Genomic DNA, 14,442 nt, shown 5'->3' with positions numbered 1-14,442 from the left:
AGTTGCCCAGCGGCCTACTGTTGGTTGCCACCGTGACAGCTGATCGTTCAGTACTTCGTTAGTCATGGCAACTGAGATGTTGTTGAGGGTCTGAATACAGCATTAGCCACGCTCGATTTACATTATCACTGGTGCTCGCTCCAAAAGGAAGGTTCTGTAGGCAGGCGAACGACGCTGGTCTGGAGGGAAATCCGGTCAAGTTGACCAGGGTTGCATACGGGAAACCAGGTTCGTCATCGGTGCTCCCAGGCGGCACCGTCTTGCTAGTGCATGGAGGTAGTCAGGGGGGTGAGGGAATAGCGAGTGCGGGAGGAAGCTGCACGCTCACAATATTATTTGTCCGGTAGAAGAGTCGAAAAATGCTTCAGTCCGAATAGTTTCTACCGCTGACGGAGTTAAGTATTTGATACTTCCAACCTCTGTTGTCTCCAGCTCACATTATCTGACACCTTCCGCTCACTCTCCCCTCGAAAAATGCTGCTTCAATTCTATACAATTTCTACCTAGGCATACACAATTAGTCGGGCCATCCATAGCTGCTGGTCCCAATCAACGTGATTAGTGCGACCCCACAAGCGACCGGTCGCCTAGATCACGCGTTGACCTTTGACCAACCGTCATGACCAGTCAAGCTAGTCAAAATCGGTCATGGCTTCGGTCATGACCGCGGTCAAAACAACGCTGCGATGGAGTCCCCGTGGTCGTCTGAAGATGCTAGTTCGGCATCCGTCCATAAGTCGATAGGTACCCTGCTGTGCCCATTGCGAGATTCAAGTGAGTTTTGCGTAGCGTCGAAACTCGGGCATGCAACAACAATGGCTGTGGTGAACTGTATCCTCGTCGTAGAGTGGGCGACAGCTTCCTGCGTCCAAGCACGGCCCATGAGTACTCGGAGGACGATCATTTGGGATGCGAGGCACTACAGAGGACCAATCCGTCGTTAGGTTCAACACGCTCTGACCAGGTAGGGGTGCTTACGGTGAACATAACGTAAAACGATGCGAACATGACGCTCATCGGGCTTTGCACCGCGAGAAACACGACGTACACCACGCCGCAGACCGCATACGCCAGCGCGGACTCGACCACCAGCGCGACGGCGTTCGTGTACATATGCGCAGCCTCGTCCCCGAGCGCGGCCCTGGTGTGCCTGGCGAGGAAGAGGATGCGGGCGCAAATGAGCGCAGACACGAGGAGGTTTGACGAGATGGCCACCGAGGTGTACGCGAGCGTATACGGCTGCATCCCACCTAACCATAAGCGCGGTTCGGACCGAACGGCATTGACGAACAAGGTGAGTATCCCGAGCGGGACCGTCGAGAGGTAGAGGAAACACGGGAGGATGATCACCCGGACGTCTGCCCAAACTACGTAACAGCGATAGAGCTTGCCACCATGAGTCAGTGCGCCGAGCACAGAAAAGAGTTGAGATAGAGGACTTACCAGCAGGCCATCGGTCATCAAATTGAGCACGACGGCCGCCGCACTGCCCGCGATCTTGTACCCCATCGGCGCGTTTTTGGCCAGGTACACTGCGGACCCTCCTGAATAGTTCGGATTTGCGATCCACATCCGCCGTCCCAATGAGGCTTCGACGGCGCCCCATATGGTGGTGAGCAGGAGCAAACCAGTGCTGAAGACTAAGAGAAAACGAGTCCCTTGCGAACGCATGGGCTTTGCTCCACGGCGCATAACCATGTGAACGCTGGCGATGTATATCACGAGCTCAATCCCTGCAAAGTGAGTGATGAGGTTAGATCAAGTTCATGCACAGGTGCAAGGCCAGCCTACCGTAGAGCAGGGCGTTGAACAGCGTCCCCAGGTAGTAGGATACCTGAAACACGTAGTCGGCGTGGTCTACATACATCCAAGACGCTTGCCGAAGTAGGCCTAGGTAGTGATAGACGTGCACCGCACGTGAAGAGAGTAGCTGCAGTCCTCCGCTCAGCTCGGAGGTATCCTATGAGTTGTGGGATCACCTGGGCAGGAGAAGAGGGATTCGCGGGCCATCGCTGGGCCTTGAACACGATCCAAGTCTTATTGAGATTGGCGTGGGGTGCGGCTTAGGCGATAGGCGCGCGGTAGCCCGCGAAGCTCATCTCCGTCCAAGTTCTCGACTGAATCTGGAGTCCCGGCGCTTCCGGCATCCTGCCCGACGGAAGCCTGGATACTCCATAGCTGCGACTCTGCAACGAACCTGCTTCTCACCCGTGGCTTCCAGACACTGGTGTTCACTTCATCGAGATGTCCAAGTACTTGGAGAGACCTGACTTTCTCCCGTTACAAACCCTTGGCGGGCTCTCTGAAAATAGCAGGTAGTACCCTGTAGCCAACGATTCATATCGCATTGATCGCTCTCTCGCGTCTCGCTGATGGTCTCCCCAGCCGCCTGCACATACCAAGTGCCACCTGGAACTATCATCTCCAGCAACGCCCGAAGGCGGTTGCTTCTCCGACCGCCTTCCCCCGCTCCCATGCCCGTGGACATTCTTCTCCTTCTCCGCCTCGTCCCACGTACCTCCGACTTTCTGCCCCAGCCCGTTCAAGAGCCTGCGCGAGTTATGTACCGGGTGCCTCCCCTCCTTAGTAACGCGTCTCCCTTCCTCGGCAATGTGCCAGCTCGAGCCCGCCCCTCGCGCGCACAACCCACGGCCGGCCGAGGTTGCCGAAGACCATGCCAAGGACGCACACGAACGTCGCGAGGTACAAAACGAGCAGCTCGAACGGGACGAGCGGCGCTAAGAGCGCGAAGTCTGCCTGCTCGGCGATGTAGTGCAGGACCTTGTCCGGGTCCCCGGGCGGAGCTTCAGCTTCATGTGCACAGCACCCTACGGCATGTTGGAGAGCGAAACGCACCTGGAAGGCGCAGCCCGAAAGATGGACCGACGCAATCGGAGCGTCGCGAAGACCTCACGGAATAACTCGTTCTTGTCTTCGTCGTACGTCACCCTTTCCACATCTATGTGGTACCTGGGCGACACGATCCGGAACCATTGGGAAAGCCCCGCGAGCGTCGGCCGCGAATTCGCCGAACAGTACGATACGTCTTTGGTGTGATATCTGCCCTCATCCAGTACGCAAGCTCATGTGAAGCGCGAGGCCAGGTCGGGGAGAGCGGTACCGGTGAAGAGACCTCTGGATGCTCTCCTTCTGCATCTCTGGCTAAATTATGGATGTCACTAGCGAGAAGACTCCCGCGATGTCCTTCTCCGGATTTTCCATCTTACTTCTAGCGCTGTGTTTGTGAGAAGGGGCAGGGGGGGTAAAGAGAGAAGGCGGGAATTTGGGGTGCGGAATCAGTCGAACTTCACAGGTATGTATGGCGTGCCCTATTGCCCCTGCATCGCACTCCACCCATGCTTGTGATATTGCAGATTCCTTGAGTCTTACGCCTATGTGACGTCGCGCGCGACTTTCTGTGCTCTTTGCTTCAGGCCTCGCCGGCAGCCGCCAGGAACGGATTCAAATTGCGTTGCATTCCCGCACACCAGAACTCATTCTCATGTACGTCACGATAGTGAGCTAATCAGGAGGCGCAGCGCGGCCCGTGTTTCGACGCGTGTACCCTAGAGAGCGCTTGATGTTGTGGGTATACAGTACTCTATGCCGGCATCGAATCGCAGAGGAGCTCTTACCAACTGCGCATACCTATAGTTTCGCGATCGAATTGTGGGGACTCACGCGCGAGGTCGATTTGAGGCACTCACGTCTCAATTGAACGCGAAGTCAGCTATATCAGTGGAACACGGCCCGCCGAGATCACCTGATAGACGGAAGGGGTGTGAAGCATACTCTTGAGCAGGGCAGGTATGCGTTCAGTTGGTACTGGTCACACGTACTTCTGACGTGAGCCGTGCGAGGCTAGTTGCGAGGCTCGAGCGAATGGATTGCGTTGCGTGGGCTTTCTGGACCCCCCTGGGCGCCCTCGTGTGCGACCGTTCGCAAGAGTGTACGTACTGAAGTGGGTGTAAGTATATGATACAACCGCAGTCTAATACATTTGAGCTCGGCGATGCATGAATGGGAGTCGATATCTTGCTTCATCATTCCATCGTACACGATTTCAGTATGCACTGCATCCTCACGAGACGTCAATACCCTAAGATCTCAATACGATCAAGGCAAGAGGTGCTCACCCAATACTCGATCAATGCCAGTAGCCCATCCGGTACCGCTTCTGTTGGGGTGGCGGGACTGCCCGGTCCGGCTTCAGTAGCTTCCGCATGGCCGCCTCGCACAAGGGCATATCGTAGTCGATCAGCGCTCCCCTCACCTTTCCATCTTCGCCTTCCAGCATGACGATCGTGTTCGGGTTGATATCCCCGTGGAGGATCCCTGCGTCGTCGTGCAGCTGTTTGTGCGCTGTGGCGTACGTGAGTGGCAGTTCAAGTGTGCGACGAACGCCGACTTTCCTACTATTGCGCCAAGCATGACCTCCACAAGCTGCATAGAGTGCTTGAATTCGCACAGATCTCGCGGCTTCACCCTCTCCAGGCGACTCGTGGGAGGTTCAGCTTGTGCTGCCCCAGAGCTCTCCGGCGGCGCCGATTCCCCGTTGGTATCTTCTTGAGGTGGCGATGTGGTAGTTTGAGAATCGACGTCCATTTTTGGTTCCGATGTAGACATGACTTGGGGTAGTTGGTTTTCTGCGAGTGGCGACACGGACGATTTGTTGTAACCACAAGCACAGTCGCAAAGAAGTTGGGAATGATGAAGCCGCTCGAGCGCTACATATCATCAATGGCGGGCGGCACCATATTCCCACGCCTTCATTGGATTTATCCATGGGTCTCGCTACCGCCACCGTAGCGTCAGCGAGACCGCCAGGTATTACCCCAAGAATTCCCATACATCATTAATGGCTTTTGCTCGCCGGCCCCTGCTATTTACGTACAACACCTACGCGCGCCACTCTAGAATTCGCTCACTCAGATTTGCAACACCGTTAGGTCGGCCTCGACAGTCACCAATACCTGACTCAAAAGGCAGCACTCACCGGGCCATCGCACCATCGGCACCTCCTCTATCACCCGTCGTCTCTGGTTCTTAACCCACGGCAACGCCTCCTTCACCCGTGCTCGCGCTCCTGGTACCTCCGAGCTTGTCCACTAATAGCAACTTCTAACTCGACGACCGAAAGATAGATGATGAGCTTGCAAAGTACGCAGCGGAGGATGCTTGGTCGAAAGCCGTCCATTGATTCAGTAACGCTGCCCCAGGCTCTAGGTGCGCTGGGACAATTTGCACCTGGCGCAGACCGGAAGGGAGCTGTGCCACGAGTACGGCGTGGCGCTCGAGCAAGACGGTGAGATCCACCACGCTGTCGAGATAAGCAAGGGCCGAGGTGGCGTGAAAACGGCTCCAGGTTAACGTTGCGAAACGGCGCTAAGGGTCAGCTCTGCATGGGTCGCGGCCCACGGAGAAACCCTGCGTACCTGGTGAGATGTGGCGAATATGCGCAGAAAGGAGCTGGTATGGTGTCGAGTCCATAATCAGGAAGGGCCTGATATCAGCTTCCTCAGACTCCGGCGTTGGCCTCGGGAATCCGGCCCAAGAGCGCAAGGTCCTTTGTCCACCACATGTAGAAAACATCGGCTCAACAAGTGTGAATGCATTGTATTCATTTGTGAAGTCCCAAGAAAAGGTTTGAAAAAGTCGATGCAGCAGCCGCCGTAATAGTGGCAAATTGTCGACGATGCTATTTCTCGAAGCTGAAAACAACAAGGCTCGTACAGGAGCAAGCAATGACGAGAAGGGAGATGGGATGGCAATACAAGTGGTAGTAGTACTAAGGGTTATACGGCGAAGTGTGTGTAGGATGAGCGAAGAGATCCAAAAGAGGTCAGGTAAACGGCAAAGGTAGTACTAGGGGGTAATACAAAACGAGGTACTAGCCGAGAGGTCCGTGAATAGTCCGACGTAACTAGTAAGGAGCGATACATAGTTCATGGGAGAATGAGTACTAGTACTACAGCTGATCATGCGAGGAGAGTGGTGTGCAGGGGTATACGGAGTACAAAGAGATATTGATACACGTATTCGACAAAACGAAGGACGCATATTATTGCCCAGGAGAATGAGAGAGGTGGGAATGGGTGTCTCCTGGTCCTTTATCAGCGCGGAAGGCCAGAACGAGAGCAGCGAGGTAGCTTACAGCACATAGGTCTGTATTCAGGACAGCCAGTCCATCTCAAGGACAGGCGCAGTTACCGATGCGGTTGACTGCGCGTTCGTGGTGGTGGGTGCTGACACGGGCGGGAGACCGCCGGGACCTGTCCCCAAGAGGGTCAGTGCCCTTTCGTTGCCCGAAATAGTTGCCATGGACAAACCAAATGTAAACACTGGGTCAGGAGGGACGTCACTTGCTGACGCTGACGACGTGACAAGCACCAAGTTGGACGGCGTTGGCATTGTGCGGGATGGGATGGGGCCAGCCATAGACGCGGGAGTCAGAGCGAGGCACAAGAAGAACGCGACGAGGTTGGTAGTGAGGGGAGCCATGAGTGATATATTCTGAGTCGGTGAGCTCGAAGGTGTATGGAGGTGTTGAGTGGTGAGTCCAGTAGCGGAGCCTACACATCTTTTATACGACCATGCTGCTCTCTGAACAACGACTAACAGAGCATGTCAGTAATTGCTCGACTCACCGTAAGAACGGAACGAGTCATAGAACGTCGCGTCTACGTATCCCGACTACAGCCACACTGCATATTGCGAGGGAGTCGCAGAGCCTCGTGCTTCCCGCATCTCGAAAACGCATAAGCATCCTCGATATGGAAAGTTGGCGAGGTCTGCTTCCGAGCGGTACCGAGCTACAGCGGGATGTGCAAATGTCGGGAAAGCACGAATGCAACGACCAGACGTACCTGTACAGTGCCAGTGCCAGTGACCTCGACTCAGTGCCTTAACTGGACATTGATTGACGTGCGTGCCGGGCGCAAGGCGTCGAACCTGCCTGATTTGGTCCGCGCGATGGACAGCACACTGCTTCCGAGGCGCTGAACCGATTCTTTACTGCGTGGCGGCCTCATACGCTCTGCTACCGCAACACGAGAAGAAACACAGATTTTGACTTGCATAAAGAACAACATACTCATGTATGGTCCAAGTGAACCTGTATGTCCGAGATGGGACCGTCCACCATAGATGAGGATGGTACACAGGCCGTGACGTTAGCTTAGAAACACTGACCTGAGACCTCGACTCTGACACGAAAATGTATACTGACAGCTGTACACGTCACGACTGTGAGCTATATCTCACCCGAAAACCCACTTTGGCAACGGAGACGGTGCTCGAATCGACTCACTAAATCAACTCATACTCATCTCTGCGCGCTGTACAGTTGTCCGCCACGTCTCACATTGTGAAGACGCAAACCGGGTGGCACAGCCGCACAACGCCTTCAGCATGCATACGGCTGCAGCTTACGACGCGGTGCTGACAATGTCACAGAAATATTAATCCACCGGGATCGTATGTGTCGAGAAACTTGAAGGAAAAGCAATACTACCTGAAGTTTTCGAGTGTTGCACTGTAAAACAGATCCGGGTGTCCAAAGTCAATACAGCATTCATGCGGTGTGAGGATCATCAGCGCAGGTAATCAGATACCATAGCAATTCGGGATTATATGCTTGACAGGACATCGGCGACAAGAGTGAATATAGACAGACTCAGAGACCCGTGAAGACGATGTCAAAGAAGCGTAGAAGCTCCAAGATCATATTGAGCTCCCCTGGTAACGACTTGGACTGACGTTGTTGTAGCGACTGTACCCCGTCCGTGGGAAAAAGCGAACGTCAACGACTTTGTGGCAGGCCAAAACAGGCAGCATTGACGCCGTCAATCTTGGCCTACCCAGCCTTGACGCAAGTTGAACAACCCATAGCCGCTTCAGGACCGGTTGGCCTATTCATTGATCGGAGGAAGTAGTGCAAGTTCTATCAGTATGATCCGTCATAACTGACGCTCCGAATACACCTCTGACTCTCGTTTCTCTTTCACGGTGACGTCGGCCAGTCAACTTGAAGCATGCGAGACAAAGTATATGCTACGCAGGCCTCAAGCCGCGGCAGCGGCCAAGTACCCAGAGATTAAAGCCATTGGGAAGAATTACGGGCAAGGATACAGATATGTGGAAGACGGTGATTTCTTGGGAGCCATGAATTGAGGCACCAGCGCTCAGCGTTTCTGGACGAGTTAATGACCTTATCTCAGCTGCAATTGGACGACATGTACAGTGGGCAGCCTAGAGGTCGTGCTGTGTGGATAGGCAGGTACGCACCAAGCCAAGCCCGTCCTGACTTCGAGTCGTGCTCCGCCTGCCTTTGTTGACCTTCCTGCTACCTGGATAGCTTACTCTGGGTGTGCAGACGTACGGGGTACGGTCCACCATTTTCCTCTTCCTGTATAGCTATCCCCGACATTCTCCCGTAAATGTGAGATCTGCCACTCCTTGTGCGAGAAGGTCCTGAGGCCCAACTCCCAGCGGAGGAAGATGGTCCCACATCTCCTAGCACTCGATCTTGTTCGCGATAGAGGCAAAGGAGGTGTCAAAGCTTCCCCGCGTCATATACTGCGATTGCAAGGCTCGCATACGCGCGATCCATTACGAAAGAGGCTCAGACAAAGAGGAGGACCTAAGAGAGCGGGGGTGATAGCGATGAGGAGGTCTGTGGTACTACATCCCTTCCGTCCTAACTCGACAACGTGCAGCGCAAGTTTAGGTTTAGGGATCTTACTCGACCCACATGTCATCTCCATCTAACCCTATGCGGTTTGAGATGCACATCTCGCTTGCCAAATGGCCAACCCGCACCTTGCATCTTTGACGTGCATGGTGACTAGCGAAGGGGAAGGCATGTCTGGCGCAGGAAAAGAAGCGGAAAGCGGAGGAGGCGCAGAAGCATAGCAGGATTTGCGGTGTCCCAGAGTATGGTGACGAGGGAGGGGAAGGATCAGGAAGAGACCCAAGATTCGTTTTTAATGCAGTCCCTACCCGAAGCTGATAGTGAGGTTCATGCGGCGATAGGTAAGGAGGCGGTGGATGTTTGATATGAGTGGTTCCCAATGGTCCATCTTACATGTTGTTCCCCACCTCATGGATGACTAAGAGACCCTTTTCTGAAGTGGCCATCATAATGTCTTGTGCGTTCAGGTGGGATGCATCAGCAAAATGTCATGGTCTTGAATGTGGTCTTGGGGTACTTGGCCAAGTACTCCAAGACCACCAAGTACTCCAAGTACATCAAGACCAATGGACTTGGTCAAGACCGTTGGTCTTGGCCAAGCCGGGTGGGTGGTCTTGGCCAAGACCATTGGTCTTGACCAAGACCACCAAGACCATTCCAAGACCAGAATCAAGACCAGAGCCAAGTACATGCTAGAAGCTCATGCTATAAAAGACTATAGCTCAGTTTTTAGTTGGATCATATCAGACATAGTTAGTCTCTAGCATGGTGATGTACAGCAATACAATGATTAGCGGATATGCGAAGGAAAAAAACACACCAGCTAGGATTGAACCAGCAACCTCTAGCACTACCACATTCAACCACCATTTAGACCACTGCACCATATTGACTTATAGATAGATATGTGCACCATAAATATATGGTGCATTTTGTTGGACTTGGAAAGAATTGTCACTACTCAGTACTGCAACAATGCAGTTTCAAGGCTAGTAGTGTTACCTGCTATGAAGTTAAGGGCCACTAGACTTCTATTGATCACTACTGTACCCTGCAATAGCATATGTAGGGTTGTCATTCTAATATTGTAGTGCTATAATGGAAGTAACATGGTCTTTAAGCATTGAACACTATAGTAGGTCTCATGACCATTCTTATCTTGAACATATACACAATTATGCAGTTTATAAGATCATTACTAGACCATATCCTTATATGATCTAGATACTCTTATATTGATTTAGACAAGTTGACCCTTAACTCTAAGTTGCTTAAGCACTTAAAGACAATAGTCTTCACTCTAAGACCGCGGTCTTAGAGCCAAGTCCATGGTCTTGGCTCCAAGTTCACGGTCTTAGCTCCAAGTTCACGGTCTTGGCTCCAAGTTCATGGTCTTGACCTCAAGACCACCAAGACTGCAGACTTGAGGCTAAGACTATGGTCTTGGCTCTAAGACCGTGGTCTTGGCCCAAGTTCAGATTCAAGACCATGACATTTTGCTGATGTGTCTGAGCGACTGAATCAAGGAAATCTTGTTTGGCTGATCAAGGAACATGTTGAACGGAGGAGCTGAATTCATGGTAGTTGTAGGGATGCGAGGCATTGCGAGCAGTGGGAGCTGGGTACTTATGAGGCCGAGGTTATGTTCATGCATTTCAGGGCTATACCGGGATAGAGCGATCTCCAGCGAGTATGCCAAAGACATGATAATCGCATAATCTCAAAAAGACAGGAAGAGGAACTGATCTACAGCTAGTGTATAACCGTGAGCCTTATATGAAGTGGAGAACAGAATATCTACGGGCAGCAGTTTGCTTCCTGTCCGACAATCAGACATTGTATGCCTGCTTCAGCTGTGTCCTAGGCACTGCACGACACCAACCGAGTCAGGTAATTGAACAGTCCCTTCTTTCTCCTCTGAGTCATTGGTGCTTTCTAATCGATCGTCCTGCGTGCATCTGTAAAAACCACCTTTGCGAATTACACCTATTCAGTACATATTAGCTCTTAATAGACACAGTAGTTGAATAGTGAAAAATAGTGCAAAATCGAGAGGTCCCCAAAAATAATTGCACTATTTTGCACTATTAATGCAAATTCGTGCAAAGTAGCACTATAGTAGACGGAAATAGCGCTACAGTAGACGTTGATAGTAGTGGATAGAGTGGGTCCATAATTTCTGACTAGTGTAGAAATGCTTAATATGACCTCAAAACCATCTGTTTATAAGCCCCAGATGCATTTTAAGTGCTGGAAAGAATATTATAAAAAAGTGTCCTCACCCAGTCTTGAACCCCCAACCCCACTTTCAGATAACACTCCTATTCCGAAGGGGTGCTCTATACCACTGCACCACCAGAGCTTACACAGACCCTCTCCACAAGTACTATATATATCCATCACTGCTGGACTTGGGCAAAGTGGTGACACCTCACCTTGAGATTCACCTGCTGAGGCTTGCATATGTGTAATGTCTGGGACTATGTATATAATATGGAGTGTGCTATAGAGTATGCTTCATGGTCTGAATGCTGTGCTGACAGCCTAGTCCTATACATGATAACAAGTTCCTACCTTGAGTTGTGCCCTCAAATATAAGTCAGCTATCATGGTGATTTTGCAGCTATAGAGGTGTGTAATGCTTGAGTTGAGAACTATGAGCTATAAATAAAGGATTGTCATCTTATCTGAGTCTCCCCTAAATGAGTAGTGCTAAAATAGCGCAAAATAGTACTACAGTAGTGCAAAATAGCGAAAATTAGAGGACCACATTTGCAGTAGTGCTATAGTAGTATCATGTTGGCACTACATGGCACTATAGAAAAAGCGATAGTGAAGAGTAGTTATAACTAGTACCAAGTATACTAATTAGTGCTTAGTTGCACTACTGAAGAAGTGCGTCTGAATAGTAGCTCTAATGTAGATGTCATCTCTGCTAACACTTGCTAATATAGATGAGATTATCTGAATAGTGATAATTAGTGTCAATTTGCAAAGGCTGTTTTTTCAGATGCTCTTCGTACGCTCATTTTAGAGTTGTTTATATATTATCACTACACAGTACAGATAGCGACACGCAAGTATATTGAACAATCTATACTGTAGTACAACATGACACGATGACTATGGCTAGGGGAGACAGAGCTACAGGATAGACTAGGCATCATACTAGGATATGGGTATACCTGCAAGCATTGGCTGATGATGTATATACTAAGTAAGATAGGGTAGGGAGAAGGAGCGGTGAAGGAACAATAGTGCTGAACAGGTATTGTGATGTTAATCTAGTGCTACTGCATGTACTCACTGGAGAACATGGAATCTGTACACAAGCAGAAAGTGTACACGACGTTAAGGGATGGAGGGACTTACGCACATGCAAGCAGAGCACTCAGTTCGTGTAACACCCATAACATGGGGTTCACGGCGACTCATCGGGGCAGGCGGGGAGAGATCAAACGAAATGAACACACCTAAAGCTTTATGAAGTGTGCGCTCCTTGATTCTCATCCACCTACCTGCACTGGATCCCTGGCTTTGCTGCTCCCTCCAGATGATGAACATATGAACATGCCGCGTCATGCAACCTGCCAGATAAGGCCTGTGTACCTCACTAAGGAGGTGTTCACATGCTAGCTTTAAATACTCAGACTATACCAGGAGTAGAGCAGAGACAGAGTAGAGCATAGACGGAGGAGGTGAAAGAGCGAGCTACCGTCTACCGTAACGTGGCAGCTGGGAGAGAAGACTTGTATTTAAACGCCCGTCGAGCTTGCACGTCCAAGCACGAGGGGCATCCAAACGAGTGTCCTTCCGCGTCCAAGTACCGGCGCTCGAAGAGGCAGCCGCCGGAGTGTACACGAGCAGACAACACCTGCAACCTCCCAAATCGGCCACGATTGAACATACATGGACCTCTAGAACAACGAAGTATCTTGAAACGTAGTGAGTCAAGTCGTCGCTCGCTTACATTTGCCGCCTGTCATTTGAGAAAGTGAAGAGCAGATTAGCAGCCATTATCACGGACTACACTAATTTATCTCTGATTAGCGAATGCGGTTTTTCCTGATGGTGTTGTTCATCCAAGTGTACGAGGCGGACATCATACGCGGACCCCAAGCTACGGCAGCCGCCAAGTCGCTGGAGTTCAGAGCAGCTGGGGAGGGTGACCAACCCAGAGATGTGGGAGATGGATTGATACTGTGGGGTTCGTGAGTTGAGCTGCCGGTGTACGACTGGTCTCAACGTTCGGACGGCGCGCCCAGCGATCGGTCTGAAGGCCGTGGTCTGTGGGTGGACAGGTACGCAGCACGCTCAAACTCTTGATCTCGAGCCGTGTTCTGCCTGTGGCTATCACTACATGAATCCTGAGATGGAGAGTTTGGATGTACGAAATGCAGTCTACCGTTTTCTCTCTTCTCGTATACCCATCCCTGATGTTCTCCCGTACAGGTATGATGCGCGACTTCTGCTCGAATCTCTGCCCAATATATCCTCTCAGCCGGAGGCCATCTCAAGGGCCAGTTCCCCAGGAGGGTGGTCTGACCTCCCATCCGACGCTGAGGACACGTTCTTCTTTACCGCAGAAGAGACAGAGGACTACCGGCGTGACAAGCGGCGTCGCGTGATGGACCGTGATCGCGAAGCACACCTCTGAGCCATTCGCGCAGAGGATGGGTCCGACGAGGAGAGAGACCCCAAGGAAAGCTGGGGTGGCAGCGACGAGGAGGTACGTCGTCTCTTCTGCTCGCGTTCTTCTCCTCTTCATCTTCCATCGTGTTGTCAGCCCGACGACGCGCAGCGCAAGTTAATGCGCCGCACCGCGTCCCACATTCTGTCCTCACCCAACCCCGCGCAGCTCGAGATGCGCATCCTCGCGAACCACGGGGCGGACCCGCGCTTCGCGTTCCTGCGCGGACGGTGGTCGTGTGCGTGGCAGCTGGCGAGGGGGAAGGTGCGTCTAGAGCAGGAAGAGGAGAAGAACCGGAGGGCGGCGCAGGCGAAGACGCAGAACCTCATCGGCGGTCTTGCGGGGTATGGTGATAGCGATGAGGGGAGCGAGGCCGCAGAAGAAGAATATCAGGAGGATGTCCGGGAAGCCCCGTTGGAGGGTCGTGGCACGGCAGAGGTGGCTGGGTCCTCGGAGCTGTCACATGAAGTTGACAATGCGGTTAAGGCAGCGAGACGTGCTCGGGCACGAGAATGGGCTGAGAAGCGGCGGGCTGCAAAGGAGGCAGCAGATGCTCGAAACAGCGAGTCTTGACGGTATCCTCACGTGTTTATTAGTCCGTTTAATAATTGATGGAGTACTGATGGAGCGGGTTTTCACTATGTATCTCGTCTACCACTAAACGAACGGCTTCTGTTGCAAGCGTCCTGATTGTAATGTCCATGCCTCCACAGCAACTCGTACGACATGTCACTTTTGCGTAACACCAGGCAAAAGAATTTTCGCCGGCATCGTGCGACTCGAGTACCTCCAGAGTTCTAAAGACTTTCGTGCAGGCCGCCATGCGGTCATTGTGCCCGCAGTGGGATCGAAGGCCAGGTGCGAGGAAGGGAAACGGCACGGGCACGAGTTCCACGTTTGGATGGGAAAGTCGGCGAGACTGCTGCATAAGGCCTAAAGTCTGGTGAGCCGTGTGCAGGAGAACGCCGTGTGCAGGAGAACGCCGTGTGCAGGAGAACGCCGTGTGCAGGAGAACGTGTACATGACTTATTCAATACTGCGAACTTAACGGGACGAATCT

At 52.1% G+C, this 14,442-nt stretch overlaps 4 protein-coding genes across 4 annotated transcripts; 1 reads left to right on the top strand and 3 right to left on the bottom strand.

The window, feature by feature from the left end:
• Positions 1 to 469: 469 nt before the first annotated feature.
• On the bottom strand, positions 470 to 2,146 carry DICSQDRAFT_136160 (uncharacterized protein). Its single transcript, XM_007365245.1, has 4 exons — positions 1,792 to 2,146; positions 1,444 to 1,733; positions 979 to 1,386; positions 470 to 919 (listed from the first exon to the last, which is right to left on the bottom strand). The coding sequence occupies exons 1-4, from the start codon at positions 1,865 to 1,867 to the stop codon at positions 671 to 673; spliced, it is 1,023 nt and encodes a 340-aa protein (XP_007365307.1). The 5' UTR covers positions 1,868 to 2,146; the 3' UTR covers positions 470 to 670.
• A 1,787-nt stretch (positions 2,147 to 3,933) lies between these two features.
• On the bottom strand, positions 3,934 to 4,679 carry DICSQDRAFT_136159 (uncharacterized protein). Its single transcript, XM_007365244.1, has 3 exons — positions 4,413 to 4,679; positions 4,137 to 4,362; positions 3,934 to 4,073 (listed from the first exon to the last, which is right to left on the bottom strand). Exons 1-2 carry the CDS (start codon positions 4,624 to 4,626, stop codon positions 4,148 to 4,150), a joined length of 429 nt encoding a protein of 142 aa, XP_007365306.1. The 5' UTR covers positions 4,627 to 4,679; the 3' UTR covers positions 3,934 to 4,073; positions 4,137 to 4,147.
• Positions 4,680 to 6,171: 1,492 nt separating this feature from the next.
• On the bottom strand, positions 6,172 to 6,501 carry DICSQDRAFT_169628 (uncharacterized protein; the record flags this gene model as incomplete). Its single annotated transcript, XM_007365243.1, has 2 exons — positions 6,172 to 6,272; positions 6,330 to 6,501. The coding sequence occupies 2 exons, from the start codon at positions 6,499 to 6,501 to the stop codon at positions 6,172 to 6,174; spliced, it is 273 nt and encodes a 90-aa protein (XP_007365305.1).
• Positions 6,502 to 13,052: 6,551 nt separating this feature from the next.
• DICSQDRAFT_161308 (uncharacterized protein) lies at positions 13,053 to 14,035 on the top strand (the record flags this gene model as incomplete). The annotated part of the gene is made up of 3 exons (XM_007365242.1): positions 13,053 to 13,326; positions 13,363 to 13,421; positions 13,479 to 14,035. The coding sequence occupies 3 exons, from the start codon at positions 13,053 to 13,055 to the stop codon at positions 13,953 to 13,955; spliced, it is 810 nt and encodes a 269-aa protein (XP_007365304.1). The 3' UTR covers positions 13,956 to 14,035.
• Positions 14,036 to 14,442: the final 407 nt, after the last annotated feature.

The sequence above is a fragment of the Dichomitus squalens genome (genome assembly GCF_000275845.1).
Source record: "Dichomitus squalens LYAD-421 SS1 unplaced genomic scaffold DICSQscaffold_11, whole genome shotgun sequence".
Taxonomy (NCBI): Eukaryota; Fungi; Basidiomycota; class Agaricomycetes; order Polyporales; family Polyporaceae; genus Dichomitus; species Dichomitus squalens.
This window is presented reverse-complemented; position numbering and strand designations above follow the sequence as displayed.